This window comes from Heterodontus francisci, chromosome 14, assembly GCF_036365525.1.
Source record: "Heterodontus francisci isolate sHetFra1 chromosome 14, sHetFra1.hap1, whole genome shotgun sequence".
In the NCBI taxonomy this organism is placed as follows: domain Eukaryota; kingdom Metazoa; phylum Chordata; class Chondrichthyes; order Heterodontiformes; family Heterodontidae; genus Heterodontus; species Heterodontus francisci.
The window spans coordinates 54,390,407-54,403,820 of NC_090384.1; the positions used below are offsets into that span (position 1 = coordinate 54,390,407).

General features: G+C 42.1%; 1 protein-coding gene across 1 annotated transcript in view; it reads right to left on the bottom strand.

Moving 5' to 3' along the window:
• Positions 1 to 13,414, bottom strand: part of LOC137376907 (otogelin-like) — a 392,329-nt gene that overhangs the window by 357,646 nt on the left and 21,269 nt on the right. Inside the window, exons 5-9 of the mRNA XM_068045865.1 lie at positions 7,225 to 7,355; positions 3,684 to 3,790; positions 3,292 to 3,401; positions 2,361 to 2,486; positions 1,959 to 2,067 (exon numbers count right to left, since the gene is read on the bottom strand). Coding sequence (XP_067901966.1) covers positions 1,959 to 2,067; positions 2,361 to 2,486; positions 3,292 to 3,401; positions 3,684 to 3,790; positions 7,225 to 7,355 — 583 coding nt within the window. The remainder of the gene's footprint in view (positions 1 to 1,958; positions 2,068 to 2,360; positions 2,487 to 3,291; positions 3,402 to 3,683; positions 3,791 to 7,224; positions 7,356 to 13,414) is intronic.

The following is a 13,414-nucleotide window of genomic DNA, read 5'->3' on the forward strand; positions in this document are numbered from 1 at the left end:
GTACTGGAACAGCTTGGCTAGGGGCGCAGCATGTTCTGGAGCACATCTCTTCAGTACTATTGCTGGAATGCTGTCATGGCCCATACCCTTTTTTGTATCCAGTGCCATCAGCCATTTCTTGATATCATGTGGAGTGAATCGAATTGGCTGAAGACTGGCATCTGTGATGCGGGGGATCTCAGGAGGCGGCCGAGATGGATCATCCACTTGGCACTTCTGGCTGAAGATGGTTGCAAATTTTGCACTGATATGCTGGGCACCCCCATCATTGAGGATGGGGATATTTGTGGAGCCTCCTCCCCCAGTTAGTTGTTTAATTGTCCACCACCATTCACGACTGGATGTGGCAGGACTGCAGAGCTTATATCTGATCCATTGGTTGTGGGATCATGTAACTCTGTCTATTGCATTCTGCTTCTGCTGTTTTGCATGCATGTAGTCCTGTGCTGTAGCTTCACCAGGTAGACACCACATTTTGAGGTATGCCTGGTGCTGCTCCTGGCATGCCCTCCTGCACTCTTCATTGAAACAGGGTTGATCCCCGGGCTTGATGGTAATGGTAGAGTGGGGGATATGTCGGGCCATGAGGTTACAGATTGTGGTTGAGTACAATTCTGCTGCTGCTGATGGCCCACAGCGCCTCATGGATGCCCAGTTTTGTATTGCTAGATCTGTTCAAAATCTGTCCCATTCAGCACGGTAGTAGTGCCACACAACACGAATAATGGTATCCTCAATGTGAAGGTGGGGCTTCATCTCCACAAGGTCACTCCTACCAATACTGTCATGAACAAATGCATTTGCGGCAGGCAGATTGGTGAGGACGAGGTCAAGTATGTTTTTCCCTCTTGTTGGTTCCCTCACCATCTGCTGCATACCTAGTCTAGCAGCTATGTCCTTTAAGACTCAGCCAGTTCGGTCAGTAGTGGTGCTACCGAGCCACTCTTGGTGATGGACATTGAAATCCCCCACCCAAAGTACATTCTGTGTCCTTGTCACCCTCAGTGCTTTTTACAAGTGGTGTTCAACGTGGAGGAGTACTGATTTATCAGCTGAGTGGGGGGGGGAATGCAGTAGGTGGTAATCAGCAGGGGGTTTCCTTGCCCATGTTTGACCTAATGCCATGAGAATTCATGGGGTCCAGCGTCAATGTTGAGGACTCCCAGGGCAGATCCCTTCAGACTGTATACCACTGTGCCACCACCTCTGGTGTCACCGGCAGGACATATCCAGGGATGGTGATGTCTGGGACATAGTCATACTCAGAATCATACCTTGTAGACAATGTCAAGTTGTTTCTTGACTAGTCTGTCCTCTCCCAATTTTAGCACAAGCCCCAGATATTAGCAAGGAGGACTTTGCATGGTTGACAGGACTGGGTGTGCCGTTGTCATTTCTGGTCTAGGTCGATGCCGGGTGTCCCTCCGGTTGCATTCCTTTTAGACTTTTCTCTAATGGTTTAGTATATCTGAGTGGCTTCCTAGGCCATTTCAGAGGGCATTTAAGAGTCAACCACATTGCTATGGGTGTAGAATCACATGCAGTAAGGAAGGCAGATTTCCTTCCCTAAAGAACATTTGTGAACCAGCTGGGTTTTTCCGACAATCAATCGTTTCATGGTCACCATAACTGAGAATAGCTTTTTTTTAACCACCAGCTACTATGCTGGGATTTGAACCTGTGTCCCCAGCGCATTAGCCTGAGCCTCTGGATTGATAGGCCAGTGATATTACCACTATGCCACTGCCTCCCCATCACTGGTGTTGCAATTGGAGGTGCAGTTCTACTTAAAAGTCCCCATAGCAAGTATATATTTAACAAAGGTATATAAAAGCTTGAATTTACATTTATGACACATCGTATAATACATACAAAGTTATATCGGAATTTATAGTACTTTAACATAAAATAAATTCGACTGAAAATGGAAACAACTCCTTCAGTAATAAGTCACTAACCAGTTGCTGCATTGCTCCTGAATTACAGAGCCTGGTATATAGGGAATACCTTGAAACATACAAGGACACTCCGTGGGGTTCAGACATGTTCCATTTTCGTGAATTAAACCTGTGAGAAGCAATTACATCAATGTGTGTCTCATTTGTAAAAGCATTTTATAGTTGTCAGAAAATTCCATAGGTCATTGTATTAGAAGTTATGTTTAAGCCTTAGATTGCAAGCAGGTGCAAGAACTTTTTTACATGTCAAGGATGTAACAATATATTTCCTCATCATCACCCAACCAGGTCAATTTATGTTACATCAAAATAGGATAGGCTGACATTGGACAAGCAAACAAAATGAAGTCTAATTACCATGATCATTGATTTTTGCTTAAATGTTCTATGTTATGAATCTACCTTCAGGGCAATAGCATCCATCAAGACATTGAAAATCACTGTCAATGCACTCTTGCTCCAGGCCACATGATACGGGACAACAATCTACACATTCACGATGCACAAATTCACCTTCACAAATTGCCACTGCAGAAAAAAAACACCAAAAAAAGTTTGTAACTGAAACAACTTGAGATTTTCATTGATCAATTGTCATATTATATTAAGAAGAGCTAGGTTTTGGAATTCTTACATTTATCAAGTAGAGTGACAACAGCTCTGAGGAATTAAACATTTTTCTACTTTTGGCACCCAATACTACCACCAAATATTTCTAGTTCTGGTTTAACATGGGCGTGATGTAGAATAAAATTCCCTCTACTCTTCGGCCAACAATGTGCCTTCATCTCAATCTAAGTAGAGCACTCCTGCTTATGGCTGCATGAATCATACATTTCCCATACTAACTATTATAATGGTCTATCTAAATGAGATCTTGTGAGATGCTGCAATACTGGCAGCAACTTTCACATAGCCAGTCCAGAACAGAAAAGTTTGGACTCAGTCTCAGATATTAGCTATGATTCAGGAGGTACAGAAGAATAATTAGAGCTTTGTCGTAATTATGTTGCAAATCACTTTCTATCAATTGTTCCATTTTCAGTACAAATTTAGTTAATTTAACTTGTTCCCCTTTACAAATACAAAATGTTTTCTCTGCTCGACAACATTTTGTTCTCTATACAGTATAGTACAAAGTGAGGTCACAGACCCAAGGAAAGCTGGCTCCTAACTCATTCACTTCCAGTATTGATGAATTCTTGCCTAGATGTGCTTGGGATTACGACACAAATTAATTTTAATTGCCTAATTTATGACCCTGAAATCACTCTGTGTCAACATAGACTGAGTAGCAGAACTGGTCTATATGTCTGTTGTCATTATATCATACCACACTGGTTGAATAGCTGTCTCCATTCATGTAGTGGTCGATTTGCGTGTGCACAAGCCCTTGCATACTCGGTCAGCACTCCACACAATGTTGCATTATCAGGTCCATACCTGATAGAATGATGGAAAATAACAATATAGAACAGTAATTGCACAGCAAGATTACTCTTGCTTTCTTTATTTAATCAAAAGTCTTGCATTTAGCTCTTGAATCTTTGCAATCCAGCCAATGAATCTGGATCTTCATAATGTTAGAAATTATTATTGTCAGCACTTCCATACCTTTTATCATATCAACATATTAATGGGATTATGTATTGTACTACACTATTAATACATATTATAAATAAATATATATTATAAAGATTTATCTTTTTTTAAAAGCATACTCACATGCAGAGATCATTCACACAGCTGGCCATATACAGATAAGGTTGGACATAGTAATGGCAGAGGATAAAAGGATATCCAAGAAGCACTGTGCACATGTTTCTTATTTTCTGGAGATAATCATAAAAATATTAGAACTCTCAGAATAGGCAAGGAGTAAATCAATTATACACCATATTGCAGACCAGAAATGGAAATTCGCATTATCTTTTTAATAACATATTATAAACTTAAATGGAGACTGTAACCAGTCAGATTAATTTTACAGAAGTAGAAACATATAACAAGAGTAGCAGTTGCACAGCCAATAAACTGTTCCAAAATAACCTTTAGCTGAATCTCGTTGAAACATTGCACTGATGATGGCTCTGTGGAGCCTCTTTTAAGCATCTCACATGACATAGGCAATATGAAGTACGGAAACAAGGACCCCCATTAGTTTTCTACTTTTCAACAGTGACCACACTTCAATAGTACATTATTGGCTGTAAAGTATCTTAGGACATCCTGAGGTCATGGAAGATGTTCTACATTTTTTAAAATTATACTTCTATCCTTAAAAGCTGAAGATTCATTTCACAATTGTATGGAATCTTCAACATCCAGTCAATTAAGATATTAATCATTTCATCACAAGTAGATAAGGTGCAAACAGTAGATTCCTGATTCTTTTTCTTCCAACACCTGACAGTTATAGAAACCCCCAATCTTAATGGAGGTAATTGCATAATCTTGTGCTCCCAGCACAGAACTCCACTTATAAGGAATATGGGTTCAAGATAGGACTACAATTTTGTAGACCTGATTCTCTAACTTGTGGTCACTACAATTGTAGCTATCCTAGGAGTGGGGGATTGTGGAAGTACCCCTAATGTCTGGGGGACAGTGGATACAGCTTGCAAATGTAACACCATTTTCCTTGAAAAGATCAACAATTTAATGAGTTTGAATTCAAAGTCTACTAAAGGTCTGCCACAATCAATAAGTAATTCTCTCATGCAGAGATGACATAACTCTTGAAAGTTACATACTTGAGAAGGACTGATTTGTCGGTTTAAGGGCAAAAAGCTAGGGTGTGGCTCTAAATTGGTCAGCCTTTTCGAAGAGCTGACATAGGTATAGCAGGCCAAATACCCTCCTTCTGTGCTGTAGGATTCTATGATTCTATAAAAACAGAGCAAATCTGAAGCCAATCTTTCATCTTCTCCTTCTCTTCCATGCCGAGCACCATCTGCAACCTATTTCATCCACTACTTTTTTATCAAACAAATCATGCCATGGGTTGTTTCCATAACAAAGACCACTTTTTAATATGGGCAAATCATTATTCTTAGACGGAGTAGATGGGGGTGCTCTCAGGGTGGTAGGATGGGAGATGGACTAGGTGGAATGGTGGGGTGGGGGGTGCCACTCTGCTCCCATTGACCTTGAGTACCCCACTGGTTTCACAGTTTAGAACTCGTATCGCTACTCATCAGGGTTATCTGGAATGTAGCTTAAACCATAAACCATATGACTAAGAGGCAGGAAGACTACCACTGAGCCAAAGCTCACTCCCAAAGCAAATTCTAAATTCCCATTAGTCTGTCTATCTGAAGTCATTATTTAAAAAAAATAAATGTTACCCATTTGAAATGATGAAACTTTGCTTTCATCATAAAACCAATCTTGTAAACTTAGAAACTTGATTGGGCAACAATCATAGCAATGATACAATTATAAAAAGGAGATTCCAGAAAAAGGGCATATTTTCTAAATAGTCATCTAATTTCTATCTGAAAAAAGGTATAATTTGTTTGTCTGTCCTGACAAAAGCCTCAGTTTTGGGTTTGTTCTTTCTTTTGCAGCTCCCGTAATAGGAGCAATGCAAGTTACAAGCAACTTAAAGTTGTCCTACTAAAAAAGCTGACAAAAATTAAAATATATTCATAATGTTCAGTTTATTGAAGACATCAGAAAGAAATAGATCATATTATTGACACCCTTTTCTGTTATAATATTCATGCATTACAGTGTGATACATTTTATATATGTATATATATATACATATACACATATAAAAAATTTAATCTGACCATATCTGCCCTTATTTTTCTTGTAGATTCATCTCATTGATTAATTATTTATATATTGTTGACCATATAATTATTAAGGACCAATTCCTGCATTTCTGTTCCTCAAATTTCCTGCTCTCGAGCCAAACACTCCACTGCTTATCAGCTTAGGCTGATAGTGGGAGATAACATTCACACCACACAAGTACCAGGCAATGGCCACCTCCAATAAGACAGAATTTAACCATCTCCCCTTGACATTCAATGGCATTACCATTGCTGAATCTCCCACCGTGAACATCCTGAGGGTTACCATTGACCAGAAACTTAGCTGGACCAGCCATCTAAATATTGTGGCTACAAGAGCAGGTCAGAGCTGGGAATTCTGCGGTGAGTAACTCACCTCCTGACTCCCCAAAGCCTGTCCACCATCTACAAAGCACAAGTCAGGAGTGTGATGGAATACTCTCCACTTGCCTGGATGAGTGCAGCTCCAAAAACTCTCAAGAAGCTCAACACCATCCAGGACAAAGCAACCCACTTGATCAGCACCCATCCACCATCTTAAACGTTTACTCCCTTCACCACCGGCACACAGTGGCAGCAGTGTGTACCATCTACATGATGCACTGTAGCAACTTGCCAAGCCTCCTTCGACAGCACCTTCCAAACCCATGACCTCTACCATCTAGAATGACAAGGGTAGCAGATGCATGGGAACACCACCATCTGCAAGTTCCCCTCCAAGCCCCACACCATCCTGACTTGGCTGTTCCTTCACTGTCACTGGTCAAAAACCTGGAACTCCTTTCCGAACAGCAATGCGGGTCTACCGACACCAGATGGACTGTAGTGGTTCAAGAAGGCAGCTCATCACCACCTTCTCAAAATGCTAGCCTTGCCAGCGATGCTCACATCCCATGAATTAATAAAAAAACTGATCTTCACCATTTTTAGCCAGTGTCTTGTCCTGATCTTGGGCTATGTGCACCCAACACTGTCTCCTCTTCTGTCATCAGTTTCTCCCTTACCAACCATTGCCTTTCCTCTGTCAAGCCCGGCCTCTCCACTCTTGTTGTCTTCCTTTTTGCTCCTGACTTCAGCCTCTTTGTTCTTAATGTGCTTTATGTAAAACATTTTCTCCTGCTTCCTCTACAATGAATCCCATCAAACTGTTAGCATGGCCTTACCTTCCGCTCAAAAACAACACTACAGAACATGTACTTAAGAAAATTGTTATCTGATTAAACAGTTACAGATTATGGAATACAAAATTGTTGCTCATCAGAAAGAGAATAGTATATTACTGAAATCAGTTATATCTTAAATGAACACACATTGATGCAATTTGTCATACTTTTTCCACTGATCTCTGCAAAGAATAAAGCATTGAAACTATTTACAAAGTATATGGTATAAAGAACATCAAAACAATTTAATATCTTGCAAATAAAACTGTCGGTTTAAAATTAAATTGGTTCATAACTAACTTCATTTACTCTTTGGCTTTGTCCAGAACATGGTGCTGGATAGTTGATGGGAGTAACATGACAAGGTTTCTTATCTGGGATGTCTTCCATCCAGCTGTTACCAAAAATAGCTATTTCCTCCGTTAACACACCTAAAACAAAATTCAAAAATAATAAAACAGCATTCAATAAAGTAAATAGTCCCTGAAGTCTAGGGTTTCCCCTTGAACTGAAAATCAAGTGGAAAAGTAGCAGGTCACAATGAGTGACCACATACCCCACTAGGGTTTCTACATTCAGTCAAATTTGCAAGAAGGACAGCAAGATTCCAGTGCCAGGAACATTAGTTATTGGGAGCTCACCATTGTGGGAGTGGAAATTTACATGTTACTGCAGGGCACCAGATTTGTGTTAAAAGTTCACATGTCACACATAAGCACCAGTGGGAAGCCTGATACTAAGAAACATTAGACACATTCACACACTGGGCTGGAAATAAAGTTGTAGTTGCACTCAAATTTTTGGGGATACACAATTTGTTCTGGATAAGGTTGGGAGGTGGCTTTGATGAGGGTTATGAATGAGAGTATGAAGGTTGAGGGGCATAAAGAAACATTTGTGGATGACAGCATCTTTATGATGGGATGGGGAAAGATGTAGTCAGAATTGGTTATGAGACATTATCCATCAGATGTGGAGACCAAGGGGTCTCCCATATCAGATTGTTACAAATCTTTCTGTAGCTGGCAATGGGCTATCCTCTGCATCCTCCCAAGGCTGCTCATGCTTCATTGGCTGTTCTTCCTGCTGCCCTTGGATGCTTTCTTCCTCCAGAGCCTCCACTTTAAGGCCTCTTTGCAAAGCAAAGTTTGAAGTAGGTGGCACTCAATCATGATCTTTGAATCTCTAGCTGAACCATATTACACAGAATCCTGATACTGATTCAGGCATCTGAAATGCATCTTCAAAATTCCAATTATGTGCTCTATGCTGATTGGTAACCCCAGCCATTACCACCATCTGGCTAGCAAGAACAGCAGGAGACAGAAGAAGAGGAGGAACAGCACTAGCAGTGTCGTCCACCAGTGCCCCTAGCTGTCACGGTTCCTAGCAGGCAGCTTATTCAAAAGTGCTTCACAATAACCATCCCTCCTATCTCAAATATACCAACAGTTTGGCAATCCTAATCACTACTGTCCATAATACCACTGTCATGCTAGGCCCCCACCTTCCCAGAACGAGGCACGTTAATTTTGTCTTGAACATTGATTTTAAACTGTTACTGGAGTGAAGAAAGGACTTGTTAAACAGATCAGCCATGGCTGGAAAAATATATTTGCATATTAACAGATGGTGATTGGAAAGACAAAGGACCAGTTCCTGATGCATTCAACCCACAATGGACCTTGATCACCAGGTATTGTGTGCAAGAGGAGTATTCCAGAGACTGCTAAGGTGATACAATCTAAGATGTGGGCAGACCAGTTAGTCACATGACTAACCTGCTCAGCAACCTGGGTTTTTTTGAATTGTACAAACAGTTTGAACTCAAAGTCTGTTTGCTCCTGGACTGAGAAGATCTCTCCTGTCTGTTCCCATCTCTTTCTCACAAGCCTTTGAATCCACTGAAGACACATGAAGCCCAAGACAGAAAAGTTTCCTAGAGCGAACAAGGTTGAAGAAGAATACTGGGCTCCAATGAAAAGCAAGATCTACCTACAATCAAGGACTCTACAGTGAGCTCGAAGAATCGTAACAAGAATTCTTCAGATATTGCCTCAAACTTTTCCAATTTATTTTTCTTCTGCTCTTTTCTGTCTCTATTTACATGTGTGTATTGCATATGCATGCTACCATGGGCGCATAGTGTATCCGGAGGCGTTAACCGAATTAGAGATTAAGTTTACTTTTAATAAATGTCAACTTTTCTTTTTTAAACATAAGAAAGCCTGTTTGTGCTGGTTTCTTTGCCTTATAATTGGAAAGTAGTGAACAAGGATTCACCAAGCGGGAGCTAAAAACACAGTATGTTTAAAATTAAACCCTGTTATGGTAAGACTAGTTGAAGGCTGAGAGGGACCCCTAGACACCTTTCTTACCAGTTCCTAACAACCACCATCCCATTGTCTTCCTTCAGTTCATGCTTATGGATCTTACTTCCACTTCACTACAAATAGAACGACCAACACCAAATCAATACCAGAAAACAATTTATCCAACAACTCAATTATACCTATGCCAAATACTTAACAGTAATGATTAACAATCAACCTTTTGAAACACCTTAATGCTTGCCTTGTGTGCTGGTTTACCTATCCTAGTGCTCTTATGAGGTCTATTCCCAGTGGATATAGCTTGGGATGCGGAAGGCTGTTGAACTTTCATTGAGGACACTTCAGATTATTGTGGTGGGCAATCTCGAGCAGCTCTGGGCATTGAGGGCCTGGCTGTGGAATCTTGGTAAGAGCTGGGGCAGTCTGGTCCAGATGGCTTTCGGCACGATCAAAGTCATTGGATTGGGTAGCACGATAACATCCTGAGAGAAGAGTGTCTCTCCCATGGAGCTAAATTTTACCAGCTACTCAACGTCAGGGTTCGTTGTAAGGGGGCCCGTAAAAGACTTGCAGAAGCGGCCCATCACGACCCCTGACATCGAGAAGGCCCGGCCACATTTTATCGCCGGCGGCGAGGCCTCGGTGTGGCCCCACCACTGCCAAGAGGCGGGACCTTCATTTAAATATTAAAATTAATTAAGATAAAATGCTAATCAATCTATCTTGTCCCGGCGGCCGTCCCACGCCATTGTACGGCCGCCAGCAGCAACCCGCGCTCCTTCGGAACTCCTGTAAGGAGTTCCGAGGCGAGACAGTGATGGTGAGCAGGAGAACTGAAATGTTTAGGGTGAGGAGGTGGGGGGAAGTGGGGAATACCTTTCTTATTGGCTGTGGGGATGGTGGGAAGGGGTTGAAGGGCAAATGTTATGAGGTTGTGGGGGGGTGTGGATCTTTGGGGTGGGAATAAATTTATTGTTTGTCATATTGGCTGATAAAACAACCATGGGGGGGGGGGCAGTTGAGAAAGCTTTTATTTTATTTTTTAACTAACAATCTGTTATCTTTCAAAATTCAAATTTTTGCTAAGGGCTTGAAGCCCCTTAAAAATGACACCAGACACCTTTGCCGGGGACGGAGCGGCCACCCCCTCTATGCCGGCAGCTCTGCCCCCTCCATTTAAATGAGCCCCCATGCGAAATAGCGCGGGGGTTTAGCAGCAGCGCTTCCATGTCTGAAGGCCGCCAGTTTCGAAGCACGCCGCCGCAATGTGCAGCATGCTAATAAAATTCATCCCGTGGGGTCAATGCCATTCTCTAATGCCTGTGCCTAATCACTCCCATGGCTCTGTATGAGTCCAGAGTACAGGAGTGATGTGCTGCTCTGGAAGTGCCTGTTGACATTGCCCTACTGCAGACTTTTGAGATGTCTCAGAGACTCTGTCATGATGGTGCCACTACTTTGTTCATGAAACTGACCACTCCCTTCATTTTGTACAGAATGCTTTCTCCAAAGCCCTGACACAATTTGAATCTGGATTCAGCCACACTCTCAACAATTGCACGTAAGCTTGTTGACAAGCTTCTTAGTACCCTAGCATTTATTGGTGTATGGCCATCAGCATTCTATGGTAGGCTGACCACTCGAGCTCAGCATTCAAGTCCACTGCAGCAGAAAGTGTATGCAATCCTGCCGTCCAGTGAGAAGGCACCTTTGGTGCCCAATCCCATTGCCATATCTACTACACACTGTCTGGTGATCCAGCATGGGAAAATCCTTCCTCTACCCTATCCTCTAAAGTGCATGTGGTGATCATCTTTGAGCTGATGCTTGCTGGGGTCAGATCAAATATGCTGCATCTTCAGGAATGCCAACCACCTATTCCTGGAGTGGCACAGGGACTTCCACATTTTCTGCATATGAAGTGAAAGAGAGGAACAAGGGTTAGCTTCTGTTGTGAAGGGTGAGCTGGTGAAAGCATCTGCAGAAAGTGCTGTTGTGGTTGAATAACTCATCTGTAGTGTGCCAGATGTGAGGTATGGAGACACGAGGTTGTAATACTGGTGAGAATATGCAATGGAGGTGGTGTAGGGACATATGGTGCAGACTGAGGACAGTAAAGGGAAGCAGGGGAGGAGAGTACTGTGAGTAGCGAAACTGGAGATAGAGATATGAGCAGAGAATAAATAAACAGCATTTTTACCTTGGCAACTCCGGTGAGGTCATTGAACTTATTTCAGCATTGCAGCCATGTCCTGGGAACTAAGCACCCGGCATTGACCCTTACAGTTGCCTCTACTTATTGGTAGCACAGGTATTGCCTGGATGACTTTCTGCTCCCTGGAGGGGAAAGAGGATCTCCCTCCTGCTGTCCACTGCCTACATCAGGTGCACCAAGGTGGTGTCCCGTCAGTGCTTCTTCTAGCCATTTCTTTCTTCAGAAGTATTCCTTTCTATCTGCAGCCAGAGTGCACTTGCCTTTAAGAGTACTGGTTGCTTTTAAGTGGCATCATTCATGGCCTATAGTTCCATCCCCTTCAACCGAACAGCTAATGAATAATGCTGGCTGCATACCTGCCATGTTATTACAAGATCCCAGTACCAATTTCACACGCTGGCTAGGTTCAGGCAAACAGACACGTGAATTGCTAATTCTGCCCCCGGGTGTCCATTTTCAGGCTTTTGACTATGTGGAGATCCATGGACTGGACTATGGTGCCACCTCAAGCTTGAAATTAATCGGCTACATATTTTGAAAGGGGCTGCTGAAAATTGTTGGAAGTTTAAAAATGTGAAAATAGGAATGATCTTTAAATCCAGCAAAAATCTAGAAATTTAAATAGAAATTGTACACAATCCTATTTTTGAAAAAGATAATTTTGTATTGAAATTTGTGTACAGAGCCATTTTTTTTCAGCAATAACACTGATAGTGTTGTTAAAAATGAAGATCTGAGTATTATTTAAATGGTGAAAAGCGAGGAAGAGTGAGTTCCAAAGGGAATTAGGGGTCCATGCACACAGATCAGCAAAAATGTAATAGTCAGGTACAAAAATAATCAGTAAAGCTAATAGAATGCTAGCCTTTAAAACTAGAGAGCAATTTTTAAAAAAAATTTGTTTGTGGGATGTGGTCGTCGCTGGCTAGGGCAGCATGTATTACCCATCCCTAATTGCCCTTGAACTGAGTGGCTTGCTAGGCCATTTCAGAGGGCATTTATTAAGAGTCTGTGGATTTGGAGTTACATGTCGGCCAGACCAGGTAAGGATAGCAGATTTCCTTCCCTAAAGGACATTTGTGAACCAGATGGGTTTTTACAACAATCAACATGGTCACCATTAAACTAGCCTTTGATAGCCAGATTAATTGAATTCAAATTTCACCATCTGCCGCGGTGGGATTCAAACCCCAGAATACTAGCCTGCGCCTCTGGATTACTAGTCCAGTGACAGAACTATTACGCCACGCCTCCACCACCGTTTTGCTTCAGCTATACAAAGACCTGGTCAGTCTAGTGTACAGTTTTGGGAACCACACTTTAGAAAGTACATGTTGGCCTTGGAAGCAACTTAGGTTCACTAGAATGTTACCAAGGCTCCAAAGTTTAGATTATGAGGAGAGATTACATAAACTAGGATTGTTTTTCTTGGAATAAAAGGTCAAGTGGTGATCTTATTGAGCTTTTTAGGATTTTGTAAGGAATTGATAGGTTAGATAGAGAGAAACCTTTTCTACTGGTGGGGGAATCTAGGACAAGGGGACATACCAACAGCAACTTGTAGTTATAACTGCCTTCAACGTAATAAAACATTCCAAGGCACCTCACAGGGCCATTATCAAACAAAATTTGACACCGAGCAATACAAGGAGCTTTAATGGCAGATGACCAAAAGCTTAGTCTAAGAGGTAGGTGAAAGGAGGAAGGACAGGTAGAGAGGCAGAGAGGTTTAGAGAGGGAATTCCAGAGCTTAGAGCCTTGGCAGCTGAAGTCACGGATACCAATGGAAGAAAATTAAAGTTTGCGATGCTCGTGAGGAGGAGTGCAGATAGCTCGGGGGGGGGGGGGGAGGGGGGGTGGGTGGGGGTTGGTTATAGGGCTGGAGGAGATTATGGAGATAGGGAAGGGCGAGGCCATGGAAGGATCTGAAAACAAGGATGAG